General features: G+C 38.0%; 1 protein-coding gene and 7 long non-coding RNA genes across 28 annotated transcripts; 4 read left to right on the forward strand and 4 right to left on the reverse strand.

The window, feature by feature from the left end:
• Positions 1-3,314: 3,314 nt before the first annotated feature.
• On the forward strand, positions 3,315-5,608 carry LOC124326899. The gene is made up of 7 exons (XM_046785617.1): positions 3,315-3,632; positions 3,688-3,742; positions 3,942-4,313; positions 4,391-4,461; positions 4,597-5,001; positions 5,076-5,280; positions 5,346-5,608. Exons 5-7 carry the CDS (start codon positions 4,705-4,707, stop codon positions 5,606-5,608), a joined length of 765 nt encoding a protein of 254 aa, XP_046641573.1. The 5' UTR covers positions 3,315-3,632; positions 3,688-3,742; positions 3,942-4,313; positions 4,391-4,461; positions 4,597-4,704.
• LOC124327386 lies at positions 5,609-6,222 on the forward strand. The gene is made up of 2 exons (XR_006916067.1): positions 5,609-5,866; positions 5,947-6,222. It is a non-coding gene; the product is annotated as an uncharacterized LOC124327386 (long non-coding RNA).
• A 307-nt stretch (positions 6,223-6,529) lies between these two features.
• On the forward strand, positions 6,530-8,558 carry LOC124327391. Of its 4 annotated transcripts, none has more exons than XR_006916076.1 (5): positions 6,530-6,815; positions 7,743-7,848; positions 7,919-8,034; positions 8,243-8,368; positions 8,443-8,558. It is a non-coding gene; the product is annotated as an uncharacterized LOC124327391 (long non-coding RNA). The 4 variants fall into 4 exon arrangements; XR_006916079.1 differs by lacking the exon at positions 6,530-6,815 and adding an exon at positions 6,950-7,018; XR_006916078.1 differs by lacking the exon at positions 6,530-6,815 and adding an exon at positions 6,976-7,059.
• A 787-nt stretch (positions 8,559-9,345) lies between these two features.
• Positions 9,346-11,332, reverse strand: LOC124327393. Of its 3 annotated transcripts, none has more exons than XR_006916081.1 (6): positions 11,241-11,332; positions 11,027-11,174; positions 10,787-10,955; positions 10,340-10,413; positions 9,974-10,085; positions 9,346-9,857 (listed from the first exon to the last, which is right to left on the reverse strand). It is a non-coding gene; the product is annotated as an uncharacterized LOC124327393 (long non-coding RNA). The 3 variants fall into 3 exon arrangements; XR_006916080.1 differs by having other exon boundaries at positions 10,498-10,955; XR_006916082.1 differs by lacking the exon at positions 9,974-10,085 and having other exon boundaries at positions 10,498-10,955.
• Positions 11,333-11,492: 160 nt separating this feature from the next.
• Positions 11,493-13,028, forward strand: LOC124327367. 4 transcript variants are annotated; one of them, XR_006916031.1, is made up of 5 exons: positions 11,494-11,586; positions 11,647-11,799; positions 12,041-12,163; positions 12,310-12,404; positions 12,509-13,028. It is a non-coding gene; the product is annotated as an uncharacterized LOC124327367 (long non-coding RNA). The 4 variants fall into 4 exon arrangements; XR_006916032.1 differs by having other exon boundaries at positions 12,313-12,404; XR_006916030.1 differs by lacking the exon at positions 12,310-12,404 and having other exon boundaries at positions 11,493-11,586; positions 11,694-11,799.
• Positions 13,029-13,815: 787 nt separating this feature from the next.
• LOC124327390 lies at positions 13,816-15,842 on the reverse strand. 4 transcript variants are annotated; one of them, XR_006916072.1, is made up of 5 exons: positions 15,559-15,842; positions 14,526-14,631; positions 14,340-14,455; positions 14,006-14,131; positions 13,816-13,931 (listed from the first exon to the last, which is right to left on the reverse strand). It is a non-coding gene; the product is annotated as an uncharacterized LOC124327390 (long non-coding RNA). The 4 variants fall into 4 exon arrangements; XR_006916075.1 differs by lacking the exon at positions 15,559-15,842 and adding an exon at positions 15,356-15,428; XR_006916074.1 differs by lacking the exon at positions 15,559-15,842 and adding an exon at positions 15,315-15,403.
• Positions 15,843-16,151: 309 nt separating this feature from the next.
• Positions 16,152-16,765, reverse strand: LOC124327385. Its single transcript, XR_006916066.1, has 2 exons — positions 16,508-16,765; positions 16,152-16,427 (listed from the first exon to the last, which is right to left on the reverse strand). It is a non-coding gene; the product is annotated as an uncharacterized LOC124327385 (long non-coding RNA).
• Positions 16,766-16,777: 12 nt separating this feature from the next.
• On the reverse strand, positions 16,778-26,866 carry LOC124327363. Of its 10 annotated transcripts, none has more exons than XR_006916022.1 (22): positions 26,756-26,865; positions 26,551-26,625; positions 25,981-26,351; positions 24,813-24,890; positions 24,521-24,744; positions 24,244-24,455; positions 23,967-24,178; positions 23,679-23,902; positions 23,104-23,614; positions 22,817-23,040; positions 22,530-22,753; positions 22,240-22,465; positions 21,263-21,468; positions 20,172-21,186; positions 19,942-20,114; positions 18,516-18,766; positions 18,322-18,421; positions 18,103-18,255; positions 17,901-17,960; positions 17,362-17,766; positions 17,094-17,298; positions 16,778-17,028 (listed from the first exon to the last, which is right to left on the reverse strand). It is a non-coding gene; the product is annotated as an uncharacterized LOC124327363 (long non-coding RNA). The 10 variants fall into 10 exon arrangements; XR_006916020.1 differs by having other exon boundaries at positions 17,362-17,770; XR_006916019.1 differs by having other exon boundaries at positions 18,090-18,255.
• Positions 26,867-27,168: the final 302 nt, after the last annotated feature.

Consider the following 27,168-nt stretch of genomic DNA (forward strand, 5'->3'; position numbering starts at 1 on the left):
TGTTAAATAATCTGCATACTTATTGAGTCTATCTGTCTTATATGTCTGTGTGCGGTTCACTCCCCGCCACCAAGACGTTCTCTTTCTCCTGTTCGGGAATCTGATTTTTTGGCATAATGCGATATCGTTTTCCTGCGATGAAGTGTGACCCCCAATGTTTTGATAATACCCTAAAAAATGCGTGTTTCACTCGAGAAAACAACATGAATGGCATTTTATACCAACAGCTATTTCTAACGTGAAACTGCTTTTGAGATATATCGAATCAAACTATAAACATTCCGGATAATAAACGATATCGATCGATCGTCCTCTTAATCAGATCCAATTTAATCGAATTTTTTCCTCTTCGCTTCAAAGGACTCTTGACGTTTTGCTTAAAAAAAAACGTCTTTAAATTATGTAAGTAAATGCGATAACAGCGTGTGTGATACCGAACCGATATCATTATAGGCGAAACTACGATACAAAATTTTCTAAATAGCACAAACGAATTCCAGGCTATATTTACAAAAGAAATACCAAAAACAACATTTTTCTTGGCTTGGCTTTTTCTTTTTTGCGTCAATATTGCTGATATCCATATCGATACAGCTGTACTTCCGTTTGGATCGATGCCGTCCTCCGTCTCCTCCATTCATACGCCGCGGTAGTTTATTTCGAGTATTTCACGACTTCGTTCACAATTTGGCTCCGAGTTCCGCTGCCGTGAATAGCGAGTCAGTTACCATGTCGAACGTGTGTAGTAAACAGAAAAAGGGGGAAGGAAAAAAGGCACGACTCATTCAACATAATTTCTATACCCGTAGCTTTAACGCTTCTTATTTATTTATTTTTTTTTTTTTATCCACTCAACAAATTTTCGGGGCTCACTGAATTCGAATCAATTCAAAAGTCATGTTCCTCTTGCCTGGCCATGATTTTACCGTGCGACGTGTCGGTTTTTTTGGATGGATAAAAGACAAAAGAGAAAATCGTGTATAAATTATATTTTAATAGAGAGTCGCAAAAAAAATTTATCGCATCTTCTCCGGGATTGCATAGTAGTAGCCTACATTTTATACCTGCAAACGATGGAGTGACGGACAGCCGCGTTTCACTTTAATAAAAATGCCGTACAACTGTTTGCCTTTTATTCGAAAAAAAAAAAGAAAACATGATCGGGTTTTGCGGGCTTATTCTTATTATATAACACATGCCTTGAAAAGCTTATTCTTATTTTATCGACGGTATAGTACCGCGCCGCGCATAGAACTAAAGCTCGGAGCATTTGTGGCGCGCGTGACAGAATTTTATGTCCCTGTTGTTGTTTCAAACGCCCACGGCCCACACAGGACATAACGCAGATTATCTCTGATGACGAATTCATCTGGTCCAGACTCTATCAACATTCTTGTGTGTATAGGGATTTCAATCAACAAGTAGTAGACTAATTAGTAAAGACCATTCACATTCGTATGCAAGTATCACCGAAAGCACGGAGAATGAATGGATTCATTTCTTTTAAAAGTCAAAAATCTTAAATATTATACAAAGTTGAACTACTACTCGAATTACTATGCAACCATACCAAAAGAGTATAGCCGAGATGACCGTTCTTTTGAAATGACCATAAAAAAAAAGTTCTTGGCTGATGGCAAAAGCGACGTGCTGCTGAAGGAAACAGTAACCGAGTGAGAACGCGTCGCCCATTCAGTTGAGAGACTATCTCTTTTTTTGAAGGCACCCTTGAGACTTCTATATTTCTTATTTTATTCCAGTCGGGGGATATGTCTGAAAAGGTTTGACGTGAGTCGAATTGAATCCAGTCAAGCGTTAAGAATCAGAAATGGAAGATGTACCGTAACGCTTTCTTTTTTGGACGTCATCGACCAGTAGCATCACGTAGATAGTATACATATAGTAATGCACAGTAATATTTTGAATATCAAGATCAACGAGGCACGGAACGGCGGCGGCGGCGGCGGCCGCATCTTCTTCTTTGCGACCCTGATGTGTATATGTAATTGTTGTCGGCCGGCCTGGGAAAGTTTTTCTTTGGCTCCGTAATTTCCTATTCCTTTTTTTAACAGTAGAATTCAATTCAATATGAGCTAACGGCTTTCTCTCCAAGGTGAATGAAAATCTGCTCGCGTTTTCTATTTAATCGTGTGTGTCACTTTTTGGCCGTATAAATTTTTTCGTGACTGTATTGTTGTGTGTGCGGTCTGCATGGGAAAACGAGTGACATCCGTTCATATGCCAAAATAAGAGACATTAACTAAATAATAAACATTAAAAAATCAACAACGACAGGAAAACTTGGAAATGTCGAGACCGTGAAATATTTTTCTTCCCCTCTTGGACGGTGCGTAATATGTTATGTTGAAACGATGACACGGCAGTTCCGGAATTTGTTCTTCCCCCAGCCATAGCATTTGACCGAAATTATATACGCTGGCCGGAATCTGTTTAAGGATCTTTTTCTCGGTTCAAACGGAAGACTATTTTTCCCCCATTCCCATTCGATTCAACCCCCACCACCACCTCCTCCATATTTAACGCTACACGATAATGAACGAGGAGGAAAAGGATGACATTGTAAAGAAACTTTGTCTAATGGATGTTCGTCATGTTGCTCTATCACTCTCACGTCCGAGATGAGAAAACGGTGATAAACAGTCCTTTCACGCTGTTTGATTGAATTCGTTGATACTTTCATCGCAAGGCCATCACAGAGAAGACGGAGAGTTTCAAAAGAGGAAGAAGAGTGCGGCTATCATGCGAGTCTTTTTGAACGAATCTGCCTACCTCATTCGTCGTTGACGACCGGGTAATCAATATACGCAGACAGGTTGCCATCCTTTTTATTTTATTTGATTCTTTTTGCTGAATTATTCTGCGGTGAGAACGGACTTCAGTACCACCACGAGATTATTGAGAACAGCCAATTAAAATCGTTGCAACGCACATTACATTCATGCCGTTTCCCGTAACAACCGGAAAAAAACCACTAGATGGCGCCACCCAGTTGTATATTATTCAAGGGATTTCTAAAATAAATAGCACTAGTCGAGTGCTATTATTTTAGGGGGTCATTTGGCGTTCCGTATTCTAGTGATTAGATTTAAAATTGCGTCGTGGGGTTTCACCATTTCACCGTCGTGGGATTCAAATATGTATAGTTTATATCTTTTTATTTCTTATATTTTACGTCATAAGTATATATTTCCTACGGGAACCTCACAACCCAAATTGATGTATTTTTATTTGTCATTACAAATTAGCACCATTTTGAAAAAGCCGCCATAATTATTCTTTATTGGCCACCTAGTAGTGGAATTTTGAACTGCTCTATCGAATCATGATTGCTTGTTGTCGTCTGCCTTATTGACTTATTTCCGCGTGGCGTGCTTTATTGAACTTGTTGGTTGGTTGAAATGGTTATGACCGAAGAAAAGAAACTTGAGTTGATTTCTTTATGACTATTCCATGAAATATTTGTTGTTAAGACGATGTGAAATGGAAAGAATATAAAAAAACGGACATAGACAAAGAGTAAATTAATTTTTTAAGATTAAATTCTGTTGGTTTGGGTACAAAGTGCATTAACAAAATGTTGAGAAAACAGCAAGTTTTTCTGTTGGATGTTGGTTAGTTTACTAAATTTTCATTTATTAATTAACAGATTATGCACACATTATGCAGGGAAAGGGAATTTTTGACACAGACCTGTCTTTACAAAGTCCAAAACTACTTTAGCGTAAGTATCAGTAATCACATTGGTTAGGTGAGCTAAAATTAGTTGTTTGTATAGTTGAGGTAAACCAAGAAGAAGATGAGCCAGCCATCACATTCAAAATTTAATTAGAGCTTATTAATTGTATTTCTTTAATCATAGACCACATAACAATACATTAGAGTCTGGTTTTTTAATTAAATATTAATATTTTACCACATAGGTAAGGGCTGGAAGACCTGTCAATTGAAGAATGTCAAAATTGTCGGAGATAAAAAAAAGAAAACAGAAGACGGATGGTGACGTCTCTTACTTAAAGATACAACACAGAAGAATATTGTTGAGTCTGGACCTTACCCCAACAAGTATGGTGAAGGAGTCTTGTCCTGTCCTATTTTCCAATTGTTGACTCTCTAAAAAGAACATCCCAATGGAGAAGAACATATCTAAAAAGTTACATGAGTTTTCAGCTGCAATGTTGGTGGAAGAATAATGCTGGACAGATCAAGCTGAATTATTCACATCCAAATCCAAAACATCAAACAAAGAAAAAGTGAATCATATTGTTGGAAAATGTTTAGTGACTGTATTCTAGGTAATTGAATTTGTACAAATTTCTATTTTCTAAGCTAATAAAACTGTCTTTATCTTTTGTGATAACGAATAAGCCAGGTGCATTATCTACGACTCTACGTTATCTCCAATAAAAACCGAATTAGCTTGCTCTTCACTCATCAAGCACGGTATTACAAATTATTCTAATTAAAAAAAAAAAAAACAGTTTAAGTTATAATATTTCTAAGGCTAAATTATTTCGACGCAATGAAATGTATTTTATTTATTTATTTTTATTTATTTATTTATTTTTTCATAGAAAGATTGCAGTTAATTAAACAAAGACAGAGTTTGTTTCGCCATAACAAAGAGTCTAGGGAAAGCCCCGGACAAACCCGTTCTTGTTATAAGAACACGAAGCATTTAAGGAAATGTTTGCTTCAGCCATAATATTTGCAGCTGCTGTCCCACTGGTATTGGCAAACAACGCGCCAACCTATTCTAGTGATGTCTCCAGTACGGCCGACAATTCGTGTGAGAATTATCCTCCGCTTAGTGGTGCAAAAGTTCCACAAAATGGAAAAGCGTCTAATTCTTCTTATCCTGATGATGGCTGTGGAGACTATTCTGTCCGATTTAAGGGCGATGGATACCGTTATTCACTTCTGAAGAAAGGACCTTGTGAGAATGTGTTATTTTGGATTACGGTCGACCCGTATACTTACGAGGTGGGATTTTAATTCTTTTTAGAATTAATAGTTTGTTTGTATTTTATCAAACGTGATTTTTGTGAAACTTTTAGGGAATATGCACTCCTCGCCTTTGTGGCAGAGAAAAAGTGTTCGTCGGTCGAGATGGTCTTTGTCACGATGTTTACGATACTAAAGAGTGTCGCGGAGGTAGGCGTCTTTATTACTCGGCTTACGGAGATCCAATTTGTGATTGTCCTATTGGGCAATATCCATTCCCATCGGAAGAAGACGATTGCGTTCCTTTATTTACTCAAGGTGCAGTAAACGCCAATTTTCCCAAATTATTTGTTAATTAATTTTCTTTTATCATTTTTTTTAAGGGCCGTGTCCAACCAATCAGGTTGTATCCGTTAGTTCATCTGGTAAATTAGAGTGTTTCCCCAACACTTGTCAACTTGTTGATAGATATCAGGACTGCCTCCTGCAATTGGTCCCAGTTAAACAATCAAGAATAAGTAACGATGACAACGGCGATGAATATGGATACTGCTATGGGTTAGGCACTCGTGGACCTTGCTCACCTTCTGAACTTTTTGGTTACAACATCTTTCACTGTCAGGGAGAGTGTGTTGACATGCCCTAGAACGCCTTACTTTTCTTCTCCGGAAGAGAATGCAATTTTAGATGATGTCTTTGATCGGGCCGCAAACGAACCCATAAAAACAAAGAATAACAAAAGTAATACGTTTTTATGTGCACAACGGTTATCAAGAAAACGAAGACAAGGTATCAATACTTTTGGGATATTCCAACAGACAAGTAGAATTCCAACATCTCTCCTAAATCCCTGTCAACCTGGCGGTCGAAACGGAAATAATTTCAAGTGTGCAAATCCTTTGGTGTAAGTTATTTATGCCCGCATTTTAGCAAACATTTAAGGACGCTTGATAATTTAAATTTATGTAATAATATCTTCTTCAGTCCTAGTAGACCCATACGTGACGTTAGTAAGCCTGTCAGTCCTGCTTTCGGTTGCCGACCAAATGATTTCTTGCGAGCTACTGGACAATGCGGTAGCAACCGTGTGCCAGCTAGCTGCGGACCTTCTTACAAATTCATCAAAGCTACAAACCAATGTAGACCAATTCGCTTTTGAATCAAATTCGCTTTGTAATTAAAGAATATAGTGGATAATCCTGAAATTCAACACAACTAATTTCGTAATTGATGCGAAAATACAAGTTTCTTAATATCGTACAGTTAGTAAAATCACTCAAGTTTTCTTTTGTTCAAGCTGACTTAATTTAACTAAGAAATTTTATAGTATACGTATACCAACATGATGAATAGGTGACTGCTGTTTGAGACGATTTCTGCGAAATGATATATGGAGAAGGTAAGCGGTGAACGTGATTAGGAGCACATTGTGTGTACGGACCGATGCAACTCACATTCAGACTATAAGCACAATATTTTCAAACCGATTTTTTTAACACTTAACTTCGGATTGGAGGAAAGAAAGGTCCAGAAATCCCCCACTAGGTGCCAGTGCAGTTTAACAACAACAACAGTTAAACAACAATGGCTGCCATTCCCTATATTGCTAACTGTGCTTAGTGGTCTTCTGTGCCGTTTGTCTTTCACGTTTCGATGCAGTGTTAACTGTTAAGGTGAATATTTTAAAATGTTTTAGCAGATTAAGTATTGCTAAACCCAATTAGTGGGTCATGCCGACTACTTCCGCGTATTTAAAGTTCACACAGTTTAAGTGAGTGCTAACTAAAAAACTAAGTGTTAACTCAACCCAAAAAAAAGTCGCAAGTCACCATGTAACTTGGAGAAAATATTACGTGAGTATCAAAGTTACTTGCCTTTAATTTTTATTTTTTTCAAGTAAGTGTAAACGAGCTAGAGCGGACATTGTTTTCATGTAAACGTTTCTTTTTCCTGGCGCTAGACGGCAAAGCCTTTGATCATTTTCCGCTCAGTTTAGTTTCGTTAACTTTGCACACCTCTCAAGAAATTTCTCGCTGCTACCACAAGGAAATTTTGGGTGATGGCTGACAGTTTCTGTTTCAGCAACAAAGCTCACTTGTTAGTTTTTAATAATAATGTGCTTTTTTTCTACTTCCGGTTTTCTCATTTCTGTCAGTAGTTAAGTAAATATTCATCTGACGCACAAAAGAACCACATATTCGTGATCCTCGTCAAATTTGTGGTAAAGTTCATGTTGTTTTTTTTACGTACGCGTACTTCCGGTTTCAAGAATTTTCCTGAACAATAGTTCAGGAAAATTCTCGATTTTGGCCAAATTTTGGATTTCGTTGAAATCACACCTAATCGACCCCAAATTTCATGGAGATCACGAATATTTGGTTTATTTGGTCGGCAGCTCAATGGTTAAGGCGCTATCGCTTACTTCCGGTATACTTCCGGAAAATTTGCATGAAAGTAGCAAGTGAACTTTGTTCTCTGTACAATTCTAAGGATTGAATGCTAGATTTTAGCTAACAAAAATGCTTTTTTCAAGTTTTGTGAGTATCTTAAGACTAGTCCTTCAAATACTGAGTTTTGAGACGTGTCAAAAATGTCAAATAGATGGCGTGTTCATTGTGTTATGGAATGGCAGTTTGCTGTCAAAAGTTAAGCTATCCTTTCTTTGACAATTACCAATGAATTCATAGGTAAATTCGAGTGATTTCGTCTCTAACTTGTCGGTGATGTGTTCTATTCCGTGTATATGTTGGATAACCTGAATGTTTCTCATCAACTTATAGGAGTTAACGTGAAAGGGTCGTGGCCGTAATACAGCCTACTGCCTACCGTCAACTATTATGTTCAAAATCATAGTATTCTACTGAATGTGCCATCGAAATTATACAGGTAACAACCAACACTAGCTTTATCCATTTCATGTATTGCTGAAACATGTATTCTTCTCGTCTTTTATTAGGAGTCATAATTATCTGCTGTTTGTATTGGACTTGCTAGATCACCAACCCCAGCATAGACCAATCTCTCATTTCTTTTTCTCGAGAGAAGATCTATGACTGATTGGTGTTTTCATGTGTAGGTTCACTTATCATGTCACTGAACTTTTTCCGTTGCAGTCTAATATGTATTTAAAGTATTGATCTCCACTTATGTCTATCTAATGTTTAAGAGACGCTTTTGAGTGTATACTGATAATTGTTTATTCTTTTAGATCATAGACGTCAAGCACATTGATGACAGAAATGATAAACAAGTTGATTTTTTTTTATTTTTTTATTTACAGGTTCTAAACTCTAAATTTAGTCATGTCCTTTCAATAAAGTCAACAAGGTCCCTTGTTTACTAACCTGTTGGCTGCTACCCTTGAATCTCCCTTTTTACTTTCTTAAGCGGGCCATCTTTATTTAAGGTATTGCTTATTCTGTCGCTACAATCTTGCTTGAATATTATTGCCATCCAAATAAATGTTCATTCTGCTTACAGGGTATTCCTTCGCTACTTGTCATGGACTTCATCCACTGGTGAAAACCGACGAGAGAATGCAGTAATCCAAGACTGATAAATTGTGTAGTTAGGTTCAATTACAAGTGCATATCTGGGCTCCCTTCTTTTCTGTGGCCCCGTTTCCCTAACTAACCACTAACCAACGCCCGCCGGTGGTCACTCACCCGCTGTGAAACCAGGAGGAGGGGAGGGCTCTGGTCGAACGGGGACTTGGAAGGCGCATGATCCGACGAAAACTTTTGGAGGGTCATGAGTCTAACCCGGAAGCCTAGTATGACTACATCTCCCCGGAAAAACTTGCCTCGTACTTCTCTCTTCTTCTCGGTCCAGATAAATATCTCTGGGGGCCGTAGACATGTCCTATAACAGCATGTGCGAGTTAAACAAAGCAACCCACTACCCAATGAAACAAAAAGCCATGGTTTATTATTTGCGCAAATCTCCGTCAGTCAAGTTACAAATTTTTCTAATTCAACAACTCACGTAAAATTTTGCATCTAGTCTTATTAGTGCAAATCGCGATTCCATCATGTGTTTGGTAGTTAAGAAAATGGTTGTTTAAAAAACAAACAATGGGGTGTTCTGTGTAGCCAAAAAAACTCACCATTGTATGTTTTTTAAACAACCATCTTCTTAACTACCAATCACATAGGATCGCTATTTGCACCAGTAGATTAGATGCAAAATTCGACAGAAGTTGTTGAGTTTGAAAAATTTGTAACTTGACTGACGCAGATTTCCGCAAAACTAAACCACCGCTTTTTGTCTCATTGCCGCAGCGGTGGTGGCGGGTTGCGTTTAACTCGTACAGAAGAAAAACGTCTTGAACCGGACGCTCTGTTTATTGAATTTTTTGAACATTTTAACAAGAAAATAAAAAAATTGGTTCATATAATATATTTATTTTTATTTATTACAGATATTACATGGTTAAGGTTTAACATTGGTTTATAGGGTTAAGGGTATAAATTTAAGGGTTAGTGGTGTATGTTTTCGGGGTTTGAAGGATTGGAAGGTATATGTTTGTGGGGTTTGGAGATTAATTGGTAGGGCAACATTTGTAGGGTTATAGATTAACTGATTTTTTATCCAAACTTGAAATATCCTCCCCCTCTCCAACATCCTCCACTTTCCTTTCCCAATCCCGAAAACATGTTTATTATTTGTTGACATAGACATCCCATATTTGTTTTTGTTGCTTCTTAACTTATTAACGGTAAACTGCAGTCACGATGACAATTTAACAAAATAATGATGCGATTTCGGTACCACGACACCAGCAGTCCAGCACCAAGGAACGGCTAATTGAATTTGATGCAGAAAGATCTATCACCAGCAGAGGCTGAAACAACGTACCACAGCGGACAGCAACAACGCGAACAAACACGATAAACCTGTAACCATAATGAAATGAATTAATTTTCAGCATCAATGGAAATGCTGTCAATGAAAAGATGAATAAATGTCACTTTATGTTATTCACTAGAGTTAACACAAATCATTAGCTTACCATTAAGAAAATTGTACATGTCAAATTCAAAATTCTGACTGAAAAAATCCATGTGTGAATTAGACTGGAACGGAGAAGAAGGTGAAGACAAGATTTCAACTAGCTGTTAATCCTGCTTGTAAAAACTAATTACTATTGAGGAATTAATTCTGATGTGATTCTCACAAAAATGACAAGTATATAGCTTATAACTACACATCCTCTCAGAACTATTCTTAGAACTTTTACAAAATAATCTACAGTTGACTAGCTTTAATGAGAAATACAATTAAAAAATTTATTAAAATAATTACTTCAATAGTTCTTAAGTGTTTCTTCAAGGGACTGAGCACACAACAGTACAGGAAGCAAGCGAAAAACCTTTACCTGCCGCTTTATGTCAAATCCATGTGAACATTGGGCAGCAACAAAGAAGCTCATACTTCACCAGGCTGTTAATCCTATTAAGAAAAAAAATACCAACAGAAAACAGTATGTGACAGCATAGTTACAGAAGATAAGTTTATACAATTCTTCAGAATTACTTTCAAAGGAATTACAGTTGGCAAGTTTTTCCTTTGTAAACTAGACTGAAAATTCTACAACAGATGAGCAAAGAACAAGTCATCAACTAACAATATTGGTAGCATTTAAATTAGAAAGCTGATCAACATAGTTAACTTCATTGTTCTGAAGTGTGTCATACAAAAACACTTAACAGAATGAAGAACAGAATTTATATTACCATCATAAAAAGCAAGCATCAGCAAAGAACTAGTCATCAACTAATAATATCGGTAGCATTCAAGTTAGAAAGCTGTTCAACATAATTACCTTCATTCTTCTGAAGTTCAGTTCATTCTGTTCAGTGTTTTTTACGATAAGAAACATACAGCTGGTACAGGTAGCAAGAAAAGCACCTATCACCGGCTGGCTGCAACAAACCCATCTGCACATAGCACATTGGACTGACACAAAGAAGCTCAGAATTCACCAGCCTGTTCTAAGAAATATATGAAAAAAAAACAATTCAATGAGTTAAATGCTCATCACAACAGTTAACTGCAAAATTACCTCAGGTGCGAGTGACAATTTGTCAGCGTCCAGCTATTAATGTGCATTACTTGACATTGAAAACATCACGAAAGGGAATGGCAGCAAATTAGCACCAACTCCACATCAACAGTTAGGGCTAAATTCTTCATCTTAAGTGTTGTCATATCTGCAAAAGTCAATAAGATTTCATTAGATATGGATTTGGAAAGAGATGAAAATGTTTCCTCTTTACTTGATATATATGATGTTTTATGTTGTTGAACCCTCTTCAGGATAGTCCTGGGCTATTTCAAACATTTAGAACATTGCCTGCTTTGTTTTAACCACATTGTTGAAGGACGGGAGGATCCTACGAGGCTACGATTGAGCAATCGATAAAAAGAGCTCTTCTTCTTTAGCAGACTAAAATACAAAATTCGTCGCCATCTATGATTCACATTTACAACTACTGATATGGAACAATAAGTCTTCGTTACGCAAGCTAGCCGCCATTTTTTTTTCGAGCACTGATTGAAAGCGTATCGTTATCCGTATCCGTACGGCGTATTTTCCTTCCTCAAATTTTCTTCATAAAAATGGTATTTCCCGTTTTGATTGTTAGATGTTACTGAATCCTAATTATTTGTGTGTGAATTTAGTAATTTGTGTGGTAACCTAGCCTATAATTTCTACTTGGAAATTCCAGCTGATCATGTGGCCTGAGCAGAACCTGAGCATCTGTACATTTTGCCAAGATGTCGTCTCTTTTTCCTGTACCGGCTGTTTGTAAGAATCACTTCAGAACAAATCAGGTAAATATGTTCAACTTTCTAACTGTGAGACTTAGTTAGTTGGTGACTACTGACTATGTCTTAACTTGCCTGTCGTAGAACTTTAGTTGTCTACCTTGGAAAAGCTTGCTAGCTGTAGGTTCCTTTGCAACGTTTTTTCTGAAGGATTGCGTAGTTAACTTTAACTTCTGTCATTTTTGTTTTTGTCATTTGAGATGCTTGTGTCCTTGATAGTAATTGAGTTTTTTTTTGTGATTAACAGTCTGGGAAAGTCTGAGCTTCGTCGTTGCTGCCAATGTACACATGGATTTAATGCAGCCAGGTGTTCCTCTTGCTACCTGTACTGCTGTGTGTTTCGTCAAATGAAGAAACATGAACAACTGAAGTAATTATTTCAATCAACCTTCTTATTGTCTGGCGGTAACAAAAAGCTCGCTAACTGACAATGAGAGATGTTTAGCTGTACTTGTGTCATTTTTTCTATCGTCGCATGAGAATTCATTACTTGATAGTAACTAATTTTTTTTAAAGCAGGATTAACATAACATATTCGTTGTTGCAGTCTACATCACACATTTTGTTTTTGTTTGAACAATAGCTATCAGATATTGTTTTCCAAATATTTGGTATAACTAAAACCACATAAAGTGACATTTATTCATCTTTTCATTGACTGATTGACAGCATTTCCATTGATGCTGAAAATTAATTCATTTCATTATGGTTACAGGTTTATCGTGTTTGTTCGCGTTGTTGGCTTGTTGCTGTCCGCTGTGGTACGTTGTTTCAGCCTCTGCTGGTGATAGATCTTTCTGCATCAAATTCAATTAGCCGTTCCTTGGTGCTGGACTGCTGGTGTCGTGGTACCGAAATCGCATCATTATTTTGTTAAATTGTCATCGTGACTGCAGTTTACCGTTAATAAGTTAAGAAGCAACAAAAACAAATATGGGATGTCTATGTCAACAAATAATAAACATGTTTTCGGGATTGGGAAAGGAAAGTGGAGGATGTTGGAGAGGGGGAGGATATTTCAAGTTTGGATAAAAAATCAGTTAATCTATAACCCTACAAATGTTGCCCTACCAATTAATCTCCAAACCCCACAAACATATACCTTCCAATCCTTCAAACCCCGAAAACATACACCACTAACCCTTAAATTTATACCCTTAACCCTATAAACCAATGTTAAACCTTAACCATGTAATATCTGTAATAAATAAAAATAAATATATTATATGAACCAATTTTTTTATTTTCTTGTTAAAATGTTCAAAAAATTCAATAAACAGAGCGTCCGGTTCAAGACGTTTTTCTTCTGTACGAGTTAAACGCAACCCGCCACCACCGCCGCGGCAATGAGACAAAAAGCGGTGGTTTAGTTTTGCGGAAATCTGCGTCAGTCAAGTTACAAATTTTTCAAACTCAACAACTTCTGTCGAATTTTGCATCTAATCTACTGGTGCAAATAGCGATCCTATGTGATTGGTAGTTAAGAAGATGGTTGTTTAAAAAACATACAATGGTGAGTTTTTTTGGCTACACAGAACACCCCATTGTTTGTTTTTTAAACAACCATTTTCTTAACTACCAAACACATGATGGAATCGCGATTTGCACTAATAAGACTAGATGCAAAATTTTACGTGAGTTGTTGAATTAGAAAAATTTGTAACTTGACTGACGGAGATTTGCGCAAATAATAAACCATGGCTTTTTGTTTCATTGGGTAGTGGGTTGCTTTGTTTAACTCGCACATGCTGTTATAGGACATGTCTACGGCCCCCAGAGATATTTATCTGGACCGAGAAGAAGAGAGAAGTACGAGGCAAGTTTTTCCGGGGAGATGTAGTCATACTAGGCTTCCGGGTTAGACTCATGACCCTCCAAAAGTTTTCGTCGGATCATGCGCCTTCCAAGTCCCCGTTCGACCAGAGCCCTCCCCTCCTCCTGGTTTCACAGCGGGTGAGTGACCACCGGCGGGCGTTGGTTAGTGGTTAGTTAGGGAAACGGGGCCACAGAAAAGAAGGGAGCCCAGATATGCACTTGTAATTGAACCTAACTACACAATTTATCAGTCTTGGATTACTGCATTCTCTCGTCGGTTTTCACCAGTGGATGAAGTCCATGACAAGTAGCGAAGGAATACCCTGTAAGCAGAATGAACATTTATTTGGATGGCAATAATATTCAAGCAAGATTGTAGCGACAGAATAAGCAATACCTTAAATAAAGATGGCCCGCTTAAGAAAGTAAAAAGGGAGATTCAAGGGTAGCAGCCAACAGGTTAGTAAACAAGGGACCTTGTTGACTTTATTGAAAGGACATGACTAAATTTAGAGTTTAGAACCTGTAAATAAAAAAATAAAAAAAAATCAACTTGTTTATCATTTCTGTCATCAATGTGCTTGACGTCTATGATCTAAAAGAATAAACAATTATCAGTATACACTCAAAAGCGTCTCTTAAACATTAGATAGACATAAGTGGAGATCAATACTTTAAATACATATTAGACTGCAACGGAAAAAGTTCAGTGACATGATAAGTGAACCTACACATGAAAACACCAATCAGTCATAGATCTTCTCTCGAGAAAAAGAAATGAGAGATTGGTCTATGCTGGGGTTGGTGATCTAGCAAGTCCAATACAAACAGCAGATAATTATGACTCCTAATAAAAGACGAGAAGAATACATGTTTCAGCAATACATGAAATGGATAAAGCTAGTGTTGGTTGTTACCTGTATAATTTCGATGGCACATTCAGTAGAATACTATGATTTTGAACATAATAGTTGACGGTAGGCAGTAGGCTGTATTACGGCCACGACCCTTTCACGTTAACTCCTATAAGTTGATGAGAAACATTCAGGTTATCCAACATATACACGGAATAGAACACATCACCGACAAGTTAGAGACGAAATCACTCGAATTTACCTATGAATTCATTGGTAATTGTCAAAGAAAGGATAGCTTAACTTTTGACAGCAAACTGCCATTCCATAACACAATGAACACGCCATCTATTTGACATTTTTGACACGTCTCAAAACTCAGTATTTGAAGGACTAGTCTTAAGATACTCACAAAACTTGAAAAAAGCATTTTTGTTAGCTAAAATCTAGCATTCAATCCTTAGAATTGTACAGAGAACAAAGTTCACTTGCTACTTTCATGCAAATTTTCCGGAAGTATACCGGAAGTAAGCGATAGCGCCTTAACCATTGAGCTGCCGACCAAATAAACCAAATATTCGTGATCTCCATGAAATTTGGGGTCGATTAGGTGTGATTTCAACGAAATCCAAAATTTGGCCAAAATCGAGAATTTTCCTGAACTATTGTTCAGGAAAATTCTTGAAACCGGAAGTACGCGTACGTAAAAAAAACAACATGAACTTTACCACAAATTTGACGAGGATCACGAATATGTGGTTCTTTTGTGCGTCAGATGAATATTTACTTAACTACTGACAGAAATGAGAAAACCGGAAGTAGAAAAAAAGCACATTATTATTAAAAACTAACAAGTGAGCTTTGTTGCTGAAACAGAAACTGTCAGCCATCACCCAAAATTTCCTTGTGGTAGCAGCGAGAAATTTCTTGAGAGGTGTGCAAAGTTAACGAAACTAAACTGAGCGGAAAATGATCAAAGGCTTTGCCGTCTAGCGCCAGGAAAAAGAAACGTTTACATGAAAACAATGTCCGCTCTAGCTCGTTTACACTTACTTGAAAAAAATAAAAATTAAAGGCAAGTAACTTTGATACTCACGTAATATTTTCTCCAAGTTACATGGTGACTTGCGACTTTTTTTTGGGTTGAGTTAACACTTAGTTTTTTAGTTAGCACTCACTTAAACTGTGTGAACTTTAAATACGCGGAAGTAGTCGGCATGACCCACTAATTGGGTTTAGCAATACTTAATCTGCTAAAACATTTTAAAATATTCACCTTAACAGTTAACACTGCATCGAAACGTGAAAGACAAACGGCACAGAAGACCACTAAGCACAGTTAGCAATATAGGGAATGGCAGCCATTGTTGTTTAACTGTTGTTGTTGTTAAACTGCACTGGCACCTAGTGGGGGATTTCTGGACCTTTCTTTCCTCCAATCCGAAGTTAAGTGTTAAAAAAATCGGTTTGAAAATATTGTGCTTATAGTCTGAATGTGAGTTGCATCGGTCCGTACACACAATGTGCTCCTAATCACGTTCACCGCTTACCTTCTCCATATATCATTTCGCAGAAATCGTCTCAAACAGCAGTCACCTATTCATCATGTTGGTATACGTATACTATAAAATTTCTTAGTTAAATTAAGTCAGCTTGAACAAAAGAAAACTTGAGTGATTTTACTAACTGTACGATATTAAGAAACTTGTATTTTCGCATCAATTACGAAATTAGTTGTGTTGAATTTCAGGATTATCCACTATATTCTTTAATTACAAAGCGAATTTGATTCAAAAGCGAATTGGTCTACATTGGTTTGTAGCTTTGATGAATTTGTAAGAAGGTCCGCAGCTAGCTGGCACACGGTTGCTACCGCATTGTCCAGTAGCTCGCAAGAAATCATTTGGTCGGCAACCGAAAGCAGGACTGACAGGCTTACTAACGTCACGTATGGGTCTACTAGGACTGAAGAAGATATTATTACATAAATTTAAATTATCAAGCGTCCTTAAATGTTTGCTAAAATGCGGGCATAAATAACTTACACCAAAGGATTTGCACACTTGAAATTATTTCCGTTTCGACCGCCAGGTTGACAGGGATTTAGGAGAGATGTTGGAATTCTACTTGTCTGTTGGAATATCCCAAAAGTATTGATACCTTGTCTTCGTTTTCTTGATAACCGTTGTGCACATAAAAACGTATTACTTTTGTTATTCTTTGTTTTTATGGGTTCGTTTGCGGCCCGATCAAAGACATCATCTAAAATTGCATTCTCTTCCGGAGAAGAAAAGTAAGGCGTTCTAGGGCATGTCAACACACTCTCCCTGACAGTGAAAGATGTTGTAACCAAAAAGTTCAGAAGGTGAGCAAGGTCCACGAGTGCCTAACCCATAGCAGTATCCATATTCATCGCCGTTGTCATCGTTACTTATTCTTGATTGTTTAACTGGGACCAATTGCAGGAGGCAGTCCTGATATCTATCAACAAGTTGACAAGTGTTGGGGAAACACTCTAATTTACCAGATGAACTAACGGATACAACCTGATTGGTTGGACACGGCCCTTAAAAAAAATGATAAAAGAAAATTAATTAACAAATAATTTGGGAAAATTGGCGTTTACTGCACCTTGAGTAAATAAAGGAACGCAATCGTCTTCTTCCGATGGGAATGGATATTGCCCAATAGGACAATCACAAATTGGATCTCCGTAAGCCGAGTAATAAAGACGCCTACCTCCGCGACACTCTTTAGTATCGTAAACATCGTGACAAAGACCATCTCGACCGACGAACACTTTTTCTCTGCCACAAAGGCGAGGAGTGCATATTCCCTAAAAGTCACGTTTGATAAAATACAAACAAACTATTAATTCTAAAAAGAATTAAAATCCCACCTCGTAAGTATACGGGTCGACCGTAATCCAAAATAACACATTCTCACAAGGTCCTTTCTTCAGAAGTGAATAACAGTATCCATCGCCCTTAAATCGGACAGAATAGTCTCCACAGCCATCATCAGGATAAGAAGAATTAGACGCTTTTCCATTTTGTGGAACTTTTGCACCACTAAGCGGAGGATAATTCTCACACGAATTGTCGGCCGTACTGGAGACATCACTAGAATAGGTTGGCGCGTTGTTTGCCAATACCAGTGGGACAGCAGCTGCAAATATTATGGCTGAAGCAAACATTTCCTTAAATGCTTCGTGTTCTTATAACAAGAACGGGTTTGTCCGGGGCTTTCCCTAGACTCTTTGTTATGGCGAAACAAACTCTGTCTTTGTTTAATTAACTGCAATCTTTCTATGAAAAAATAAATAAATAAAAATAAACAAATAAAAATAAATAAAATACATGACATTGCGTCGAAATACTTTATCCTTAGAAATATTATAACTTAAACTGTTTTTAAAATTAGAATAATTTTTAATACCGTGGTTGATGAGTGAAGAGTAACAAACGACTGTTACGCCAAAATGTCTGTACAAAATACCTGTTAAAAATTCGAATAAAATACAAACAAAATGTAAACTAGCAAAAATAAAAAAATAAATAATAAAAATAAATAAAATAATCAAAATACAAGATAAAATACAAAAAATAAAATAACAATACAAATTACCTGTACAAAATACTTGTTACGCCGAAATATGTCGGTGGAATTCGTTCTTGAGTTGAACACTCGATGGACCCGTCCACAGCCAAACGGGGTTTATATAGACTAACCAGTCCACTCTTGCTCCCACCTCGTTTTTCGTTCTCTCATAAAAGAGATGTTGGTTGTCACCCTTTGATGGAAAAAGAAAAAAAAACCTTACTACAGTTCTACAATCGAAAAAGAGAAAGGCAAACACCATAAGCGTGTTGCGTAAACTGGTGTAAACATCCTCGACAGGTTGGCAATGGTAATTAAACAGGTAAACAAAAAAAAGCCAAATCAGTGTACGGGATCACCTTGAAATAAGCATTAATCGGAGGAAAGAAATCAATCTCGTACCAGAAAAGGTTTAAATATTATTAATAAGGTCATGAGACGAAAGGCCGATACCCACTCCACTTTGCAGTCACACCCAACTTTGTTGGGCGTTTCAACTTCCGATTGGCTGACCTTCCTTGTACAACTTCTTCTCACTTCAAGATCGTCTCTTCAAGATCTTCGTTTCAAAGATCGTCACGTAGGACCTCCCCTGATGTATCTAAGGCATTTGATTTGATTTTGACTGTCTAACCATGCTTGATGGTCCCCGCACCGCCGACCTTCTTGTACAGCACCCAAAGACGCGGAAGTCTTGCGTATTACTGCATTGTAAACAAGCTTGAGTTTAGTGCAAATATTTTCTAATCGTATTTGTTCCTTCTATGGTAGCTATTTACTGTTACCTCGGCACATTTTACTCAACAGTTAAGGGAAATTATTTTAAAAAGTAAATAAATTTTCGGTAAATCAATTGGAAATTGGAATAATTGTTCTAATTAACAAGAATTTGAGGCCACTACCACATAATTGTTGCATAACGAGAGAGGGGGAATAAACAACGAGCTGTTGAACACCCGGGAATAGAACTTCGAAAGAGTTTTTATTTTACCCTAAGTTCTTGTTTTAGAAAGTGAAGCGCAGTTCTTCGTTGAAAAGGGGGGGGGGGGGAAGAGAAGAGCCAGATAATTGAAAACAAATGGTAAAAAAGGCGCAATAAAAGAGAACTTTCTAAGTCTAGATCTATGAACAGCTTATGTATGCGAGAAATGTAAATGCACGGAGGAATACCACACGCTCTAAAATGCTGATTCTGCATGACTAGCCACAACGAAAACTGGCGTAGTCTCTTATTAATGTAAAACAGACTAGTTACTCTGGTATTTCTGCTTCAAATTTTAAGAGATTTTGTCTGATCATCCAAATGGTCAACTATATGAGTGAAAGGTGTTGACAGTTGAGTAGAAGGGTAGTAAGGGAATCGGAATGAATAGAGATCAACTAGGATAGTAAAAAAAGGGATATTAAATTTTACGGTACAAGTTGGTAGCGCTATTACAAAAAAATATCAGGATTGTCGAAATATAGCTACTTCATAAACCTATCACAGCATCACTTCATTAATCTCTCGGTAGCTGAGCGGAAATGAAATGGTTTCGTATTCCTGTACCTTTGCTATTGCATAGTACGAAGTTGCGTGTGGGACTTGACGGTACAGGGACAGAGCGTTTTGCATATGTCAAACATGTAATATGCATTCGTTTGTAAGATAACTGAGCAGTGGTATTGATAACCACCATATGCACATGCTGCTGCAGCATGGCCACCGGGGCGAGTTCAAATCTTATACAGGGGAAGTTGACAAAAAATATTGTGCTACGAACGGGAAAAAAAGCCCTTCACTCCGCATCTTGTAATTGGGTTATATAATTAGCACAGATGCGAGTGGCGTTAAAATTCTATGGTAAAAGCAAGTACAAAGGGTAGTTGCAGCACTAACCTGATTAACGTTTCGTTTCGTTTCTAATTTCAGTTTAGGAAATGTGAGTGTGAATCTGAATGATTGCCCACTTTGCTTGTGATTAGTGGCTTGGTATCACGAGGGAAGACGTGTTATGGCAGAAATTAGAACAGACCGAGCCTCAGCCAACGTTCGATTTTTCTTCTGTAATTCTAAAAATATAAATTCAAATCAGAGAAAGAAGCATGTAATTTTAAATTGTGACATACCAAACAAATCGGCAAGGATGGGTTCTTGTAATTGGGGCAGAAGTGACGATGGCTGCCAAATTATCGATTTTCGCTGAAGGACCACCAGAGAATTACCCATTTCCAAATAAGCATTTTTGAAAACAAATTCGGGGATGACGTCAAGTGCAAAATCTTCTGCAATAGCACTGCCTGCCGATCACGTGTCACGATAAAACGATCAACTTCTTCAGTGAACACGTGAGCGTATAAAGATTCGTCGAAGTCGGTAATTTTTCTTCGGGCGTGTTCTAGTTGCACGGATGGTCGACCATCAAAGACTCTTCTAACGTAGGCCGAGAACGAAGTTTCATTTTTCAGCAGGAATTGATGGAAGGCTTTGACTGTTCAGTAATGTTATCAAGTTCTAAACCTAGATTCGTCTGCTGAACTAGCAGTCGGGATAAACCATTTTCAAAATCGTCTCTCGCCTGAGGTCCGCTTGCGTAGTTGTCCTTTTTTTATGAAAACGAGTCGTCAATCGAATTCAGCAATATGTGAAGACTCGTGTCACGTGAAAGCCATCGGGTGAAGCCATTAAAAGAAGACCTGGTTCTCTCTTCTTCTGCAGTCAGGGGATTAGTGCAACTTTATCAACGCCCTACATCGGTTGCATTTTCTTCTTCCGTTGTAGACCGAGACCAATAAGATGTGGTAGGCGCCAATGAATGAGAACTCTCCAGTTTTGACCCATTGGAATTCCGTGTTTCAGCTCTTTCTCAAATGTTTTGAGAGTTTTCTCTATTCAAATCCTTTTCAAACTTTAAGTTACACAAGTTCAAGGGTTGCTTGAAGTTACAAGTGTCAAGTTCTGTGTCAATTCTTGATTTTGGGACAACTTTTCTTCAACTATTGCCACTGCATGAGAATGAGATCTTTCTTTCCTGGTTTTATAGAATTGTGTGGAGTCAACAGTCAACACACCCTAATCCATGAGCTGCACTTCATTGCGGAAGCTTGATTTAACTTTCAACAGAGATGACTTGTTCTGGATTTTCTAGAGTTGTCAAGTTGAAAATTTAGTTGCAAACAGAAATGTTTCATAAAATCAGAAAGAAAGAGGAAATGTTTACCTTCAATAATTTTTTTGTTACTCGGTTTGGATTCTGTTGCAATTAATCCTCTTAAATCATTGTAGTAGTGATTGCAAATTTTTCAATATCGGAAAATGTTGTAACCCCAATCTTGCATTTCTTCTTCAGCCTGTAGCCCACAAGCTCTTTGTATATTTTCCTCTTGAGCATTGAGGACAATTTGAATGTGAAGGCTGGTTTGTTACCTAGTTTTAAAACAACTTTTGAAATTTATGTCCATGTTTGAACCAGATTCAAACTGCAATAATTTATCACTTTGAACTTTCCTGATACTTGATTGATTGAACCTTCACATAATTGTTTATTTATAAAATGATTAATTTCCTTCTATTCTTCAACGCAGTGTAAGTCACTCACTCTTCCCAATGTTGGGAGAAACAATACGAACGAACAGATCAGACCAGAACAAGCCACAGACGAATTGACGAATGATGCGTACATGCGATCCATATGAGTATATGACGTTGCCAAACAAAATTACTTCAGATATGTGTGGAAAAATTGTGATGATCAGAATTCAGATTCCAGATATGTGTCTTTCAAAATTTCGAAAACAATAAAAAAATAAAAAGACTAAAAACCAAACTACAATAACAACAACCTAAATTGTTACCGAATATTTACTGTAATAAAACTAAACCATCGAGTAAAACACTAATTCAAACTAAACTAAAACTAAATCAAAACTAAACTACAACACTAATCCACCGTCTAGAACACTAAAATAAAACTACTAAACTAAAACTAAACTAAAACTATAAATAAAGTAAAACTAGACCAGCAGCAAAACCAAAGTGACTACTGTTTCTAGACCATAATGATATGCCATAATTGTGGTTAAGGTGGTTCAGGTTATATTGGAGAGGGAATAAACAAGAAAATCATACTTACACAAACACACATTTAACACAATAAAACACTCACACAACCTTAGGCAAGAAAAAGTAATACCGTACCATTTAAAGATCTTCGAAGTCCTTTGCTGCGGCGGAGACGATCTTGTAGTGGCGGCGGCGATCCTCCTTGGTCCTGGGTCCCATCTAGAGTACATAAAAAAAGTATGGTTAGACACTTAGAAGAAAACAATATACCTGAGATCCATTGGCGAAGGTCCTAGCGTGCGGCGATCTTGAAGCGGCTCCAGTGGTGACGGCGGCGGTGGCGGCGGCGATCCTCTCCAGTCTAAAGAAAATAAAAAAAAAATTAATAAAAGAAGTTTCAGCATTTAAAATCAATTGAAATCTACCTTCGACCCGTGGGCCAGGGTCCTATCTTGAAGCGACGATCTTGTAGTGGCGGCGGCGATCCTCCTTGGTCCTGGGTCCCATCTAGAGTACATAAAAAAAGTATGGTTAGACACTTAGAAGAAAACAATATACCTGACATCCATTGGCGAAGGTCCTAGCGTGCGGCGATCTTGAAGCGGCTCCAGTGGTTACGGCGGCGGTGGCGGCGGCGATCCTCTCTAGTCTAAAGAAAATCCAAAAACATTAATAAAAGAAGTTTCAGCATTTAAAATCAATTGAAATCTACCTTCGACCCGTGGGCCAGGGTCCTATCTTGAAGCGACGATCTTGTAGTGGCGGCGGCGATCCTCCTTGGTCCTGGGTCCCATCTAGAGTACATAAAAAAAGTATGGTTAGACACTTAGAAGAAAACAATATACCTGACATCCATTGGCGAAGGTCCTAGCGTGCGGCGATCTTGAAGCGGCTCCAGTGGTGACGGCGGCGGTGGTGGCGGCGATCCTCTCCAGTCTAAAGAAAATCCAAAAACATTAATGGAAGAAGTTTTAGCATTTAAAATCAAATGAAATCTACCTTCGACCCGTGGGCCAGGGTCCTATCTTGAAGCGACGATCTTGTAGTGGCGGCGGCGATCCTCCTTGGTCCTGGGTCCCATCTAGAGTACATAAAAAAAGTATGGTTAGACACTTAGAAGAAAACAATATACCTGACATCCATTGGCGAAGGTCCTAGCGTGCGGCGATCTTGAAGCGGCTCCAGTGGTTACGGCGGCGGTGGCGGCGGCGATCCTCTCTAGTCTAAAGAAAATCCAAAAACATTAATAAAAGAAGTTTCAGCATTTAAAATCAATTGAAATCTACCTTCGACCCGTGGGCCAGGGTCCTATCTTGAAGCGACGATCTTGTAGTGGCGGCGGCGATCCTCCTTGGTCCTGGGTCCCATCTAGAGTACATAAAAAAAGTATGGTTAGACACTTAGAAGAAAACAATATACCTGACATCCATTGGCGAAGGTCCTAGCGTGCGGCGATCTTGAAGCGGCTCCAGTGGTGACGGCGGCGGTGGCGGCGGCGATCCTCTCCAGTCTAAAGAAAATAAAAAAAACATTAATAAAAGAAGTTTCAGCATTTAAAATCAATTGAAATCTACCTTCGACCCGTGGGCCAGGGTCCTATCTTGAAGCGACGATCTTGTAGTGGCGGCGGCGATCCTCCTTGGTCCTGGGTCCCATCTAGAGTACATAAAAAAAGTATGGTTAGACACTTAGAAGAAAACAATATACCTGACATCCATTGGCGAAGGTCCTAGCGTGCGGCGATCTTGAAGCGGCTCCAGTGGTTACGGCGGCGGTGGCGGCGGCGATCCTCTCCAGTCTAAAGAAAATAAAAAAAACATTAATAAAAGAAGTTTCAGCATTTAAAATCAATTGAAATCTACCTTCGACCCGTGGGCCAGGGTCCTATCTTGAAGCGACGATCTTGTAGTGGCGGCGGCGATCCTCCTTGGTCCTGGGTCCCATCTAGAGTACATAAAAAAAGTATGGTTAGACACTTAGAAGAAAACAATATACCTGACATCCATTGGCGAAGGTCCTAGCGTGCGGCGATCTTGAAGCGGCTCCAGTGGTTACGGCGGCGATCCTCTCTAGTCTAAAGAAAATCCAAAAACATAAATAAAAGAAGTTTAAGGCATTTGAAATCAAATAAAAATTTACCTTCGACCAGTGGGCCAGGGTCCTATCTTGAAGCGACGATCTTGTAGTGGCGGCGGCGATCCTCCTTGGTCCTGGGTCCCATCTAGAGTACATAAAAAAAGTATGGTTAGACACTTAGAAGAAAACAATATACCTGACATCCATTGGCGAAGGTCCTAGCGTGCGGCGATCTTGAAGCGGCTCCAGTGGTTACGGCGGCGATCCTCTCTAGTCTAAAGAAAATCCAAAAACATAAATAAAAGAAGTTTAAGGCATTTGAAATCAAATAAAAATTTACCTTCGACCAGTGGGCCAGGGTCCTATCTTGAAGCGACGATCTTGTAGTGGCGGCGGCGATCCTCCTTGGTCCTGGGTCCCATCTAGAGTACATAAAAAAAGTATGGTTAGACACTTAGAAGAAAACAATATACCTGACATCCATTGGCGAAGGTCCTAGCGTGCGGCGATCTTGAAGCGGCTCCAGTGGTGACGGCGGCGGTGGCGGCGGCCATCCTCTCCAGTCTAAAGAAAATTAAAAAAAAAACATGAATAAAAGAAGTTTAAGGCATTTGAAAGCAAATGAAATTTACCTTCGACCCGTGGGCCAGGGTCCTATCTTGAAGCGACGATCTTGTAGTGGCGGCGGCGATCCTCTCCGGTCCATGATCCTAATTACATCAACGACAAATGGTGGATAAACTTTATAGTTTTTTTTTAAACCACAATCAATTAAGCAAAAATAGAAAATATACAGCTAAAACATTCAATTTAGATTCACAATTTCCTGAAAGTGAAAGAAAAAGGATTATTAGTTGACACGTAAGGGTTGGGGATTGCTAAAGACGAATTTTCCACACCACAGAGGCACCACAGTAAATTGGCAACTAACTCTATCGTGAACTTAAACCTTAACTTAGCTTAACCTACAATAGCTTTAGGTTAGCTTAACGTCTTAACCTACAATATCCTTATTTTATGCTTAACTTTAATCTTATCTAGATTGGCTTACTCTAATTAGGTAGCTACTGGTGTGGACAACAAATAATGTGAATCAATCTACGAACACTACAAGACTATTTTAGTGCAGAGGCAATTTTGCTGATATAGTGATGAGATAGTAAAACGAAATCTACGACCATCAACGACACAAAACACTACAGAGAAACCACGGCAAATTGTGTAAGCAATGCATAAAACGCAATTAATCCAAGTGCAAAGGCGTGAAGATGCAAAACTACAGCAGCAAACTAAGAGACAAGTGTACACCTTGCGAATACGTGGACTACTGAGCATTTTTTGGCCTCTGGAATGCCCATCGGCACGCCGATTTCCCGCAGCAAAACCCCTGGTGGTATTTTCCAGTATTCGAGGTCAGATGAAAATGGAGCAATTGAAGGGAGGAGTAACCTTTATTGACCCAATTTGAACTCAACATCGTTTGGTAGCAAACAGCCTTGATACAGTTATTTTGTCTCTCCTCCCCTTTAACCTTGTTTTGACGCTGGCTTAACAACACCATCTCAAAATTATGCGTCGTCAAAGTGTCGAGTCAACTCATGTTAGTAGGTGTAGCCTAAGTGTGTTAATCTCAATTGTTGCTTCAAGCATGACGAGGTAGAAAAATCTAATGCACAAATCTTGACCTAATTCGGTTTTATTGGAGATAACGTAGATAATGCACCTGGCTTATTCGTTATCACAAAAGATAAAGACAGTTTTATTAGCTTAGAAAATAGAAATTTGTACAAATTCAATTACCTAGAATACAGTCACTAAACATTTTCCAACAATATGATTCACTTTTTCTTTGTTTGATGTTTTGGATGTGAATAATTCAGCTTGATCTGTCCAGTGTTATTCTTCCACCAACATTGCAGCTGAAAACTGCTGACATGTAACTTTTTAGATATGTTCTTCTTCATTGGGATGTTCTTTTTAGAGAGTCAACAATTGGAAAATAGGACAGGACAAGACTCCTTCACCATCCTTGTTGGGGTAAGGTCCAGACTCAACAATATTCTTCTGTGTTGTATCTTTTAGTAAGAGACGTCACCATCCGTCTTCTGTTTTCTTTTTTTTATCTCCGACAATTTTGACATTCTTCAATTGACAGTTCTTCCAGCCCTTACCTATGTGGTAAAATATGAATATTTAATTAAAAAACCAGACTCTAATGTATTGTTATGTGGTCTATGATTAAAGAAATACAATTAACAAGCTCTAATTAAATTTTGAATGTGATGGCTGGCTCATCTTCTTCTTGGTTTACCTCAACTATACAAACAACTAATTTTAGCTCACCTAACCAATGTGATTACTGGTACTTACGCTAAAGTAGTTTTGGACTTTGTAAAGACAGGTCTGTGTCGAAAATTCCCTTTCCCTGCATAATGTGTGCATAATCTGTTAATTATTAAATGAAAATTTAGTAAACTAACCAACATCCAACAGAAAAACTTGCTGTTTTCTCAACATTTTGTTAATGCACTTTGTACCCAAACCAACAGAATTTAATCTTAAAAAATTAATTTACTGTTTGTCTATGTCCATTTTTTTATATTCTTTCCATTTCACATAGTCTTAACAACAAATATTTCATGGAATAGTCATAAAGAAATCACTCAAGTTTCTTTTCTTCGGTCATAACCATTTTAACCAACCAACAAGTTCAATAAAGCACGCCACGCGGAAATAAGTCAATAAGGCAGACGACAACGAGCAATCATGATTCGATGGAGCAGTTCAAAATTCCACTACTAGGTGGCCAATAAAGAATAATTATGGCGGCTTTTTCAAAATGGTAATGACAAATAAAAATACATCAATTTGGGTTGTGAGGTTCCCGTAGGAAATATATACTTATGACGTAAAATATAAGAAAGAAAAATATATAAACTATACATATTTGAATCCCACGACGGTGAAATGGTGAAACCCCACGACGCA

This window comes from Daphnia pulicaria, chromosome 2 (assembly GCF_021234035.1).
Source record: "Daphnia pulicaria isolate SC F1-1A chromosome 2, SC_F0-13Bv2, whole genome shotgun sequence".
In the NCBI taxonomy this organism is placed as follows: Eukaryota; Metazoa; Arthropoda; class Branchiopoda; order Diplostraca; family Daphniidae; genus Daphnia; species Daphnia pulicaria.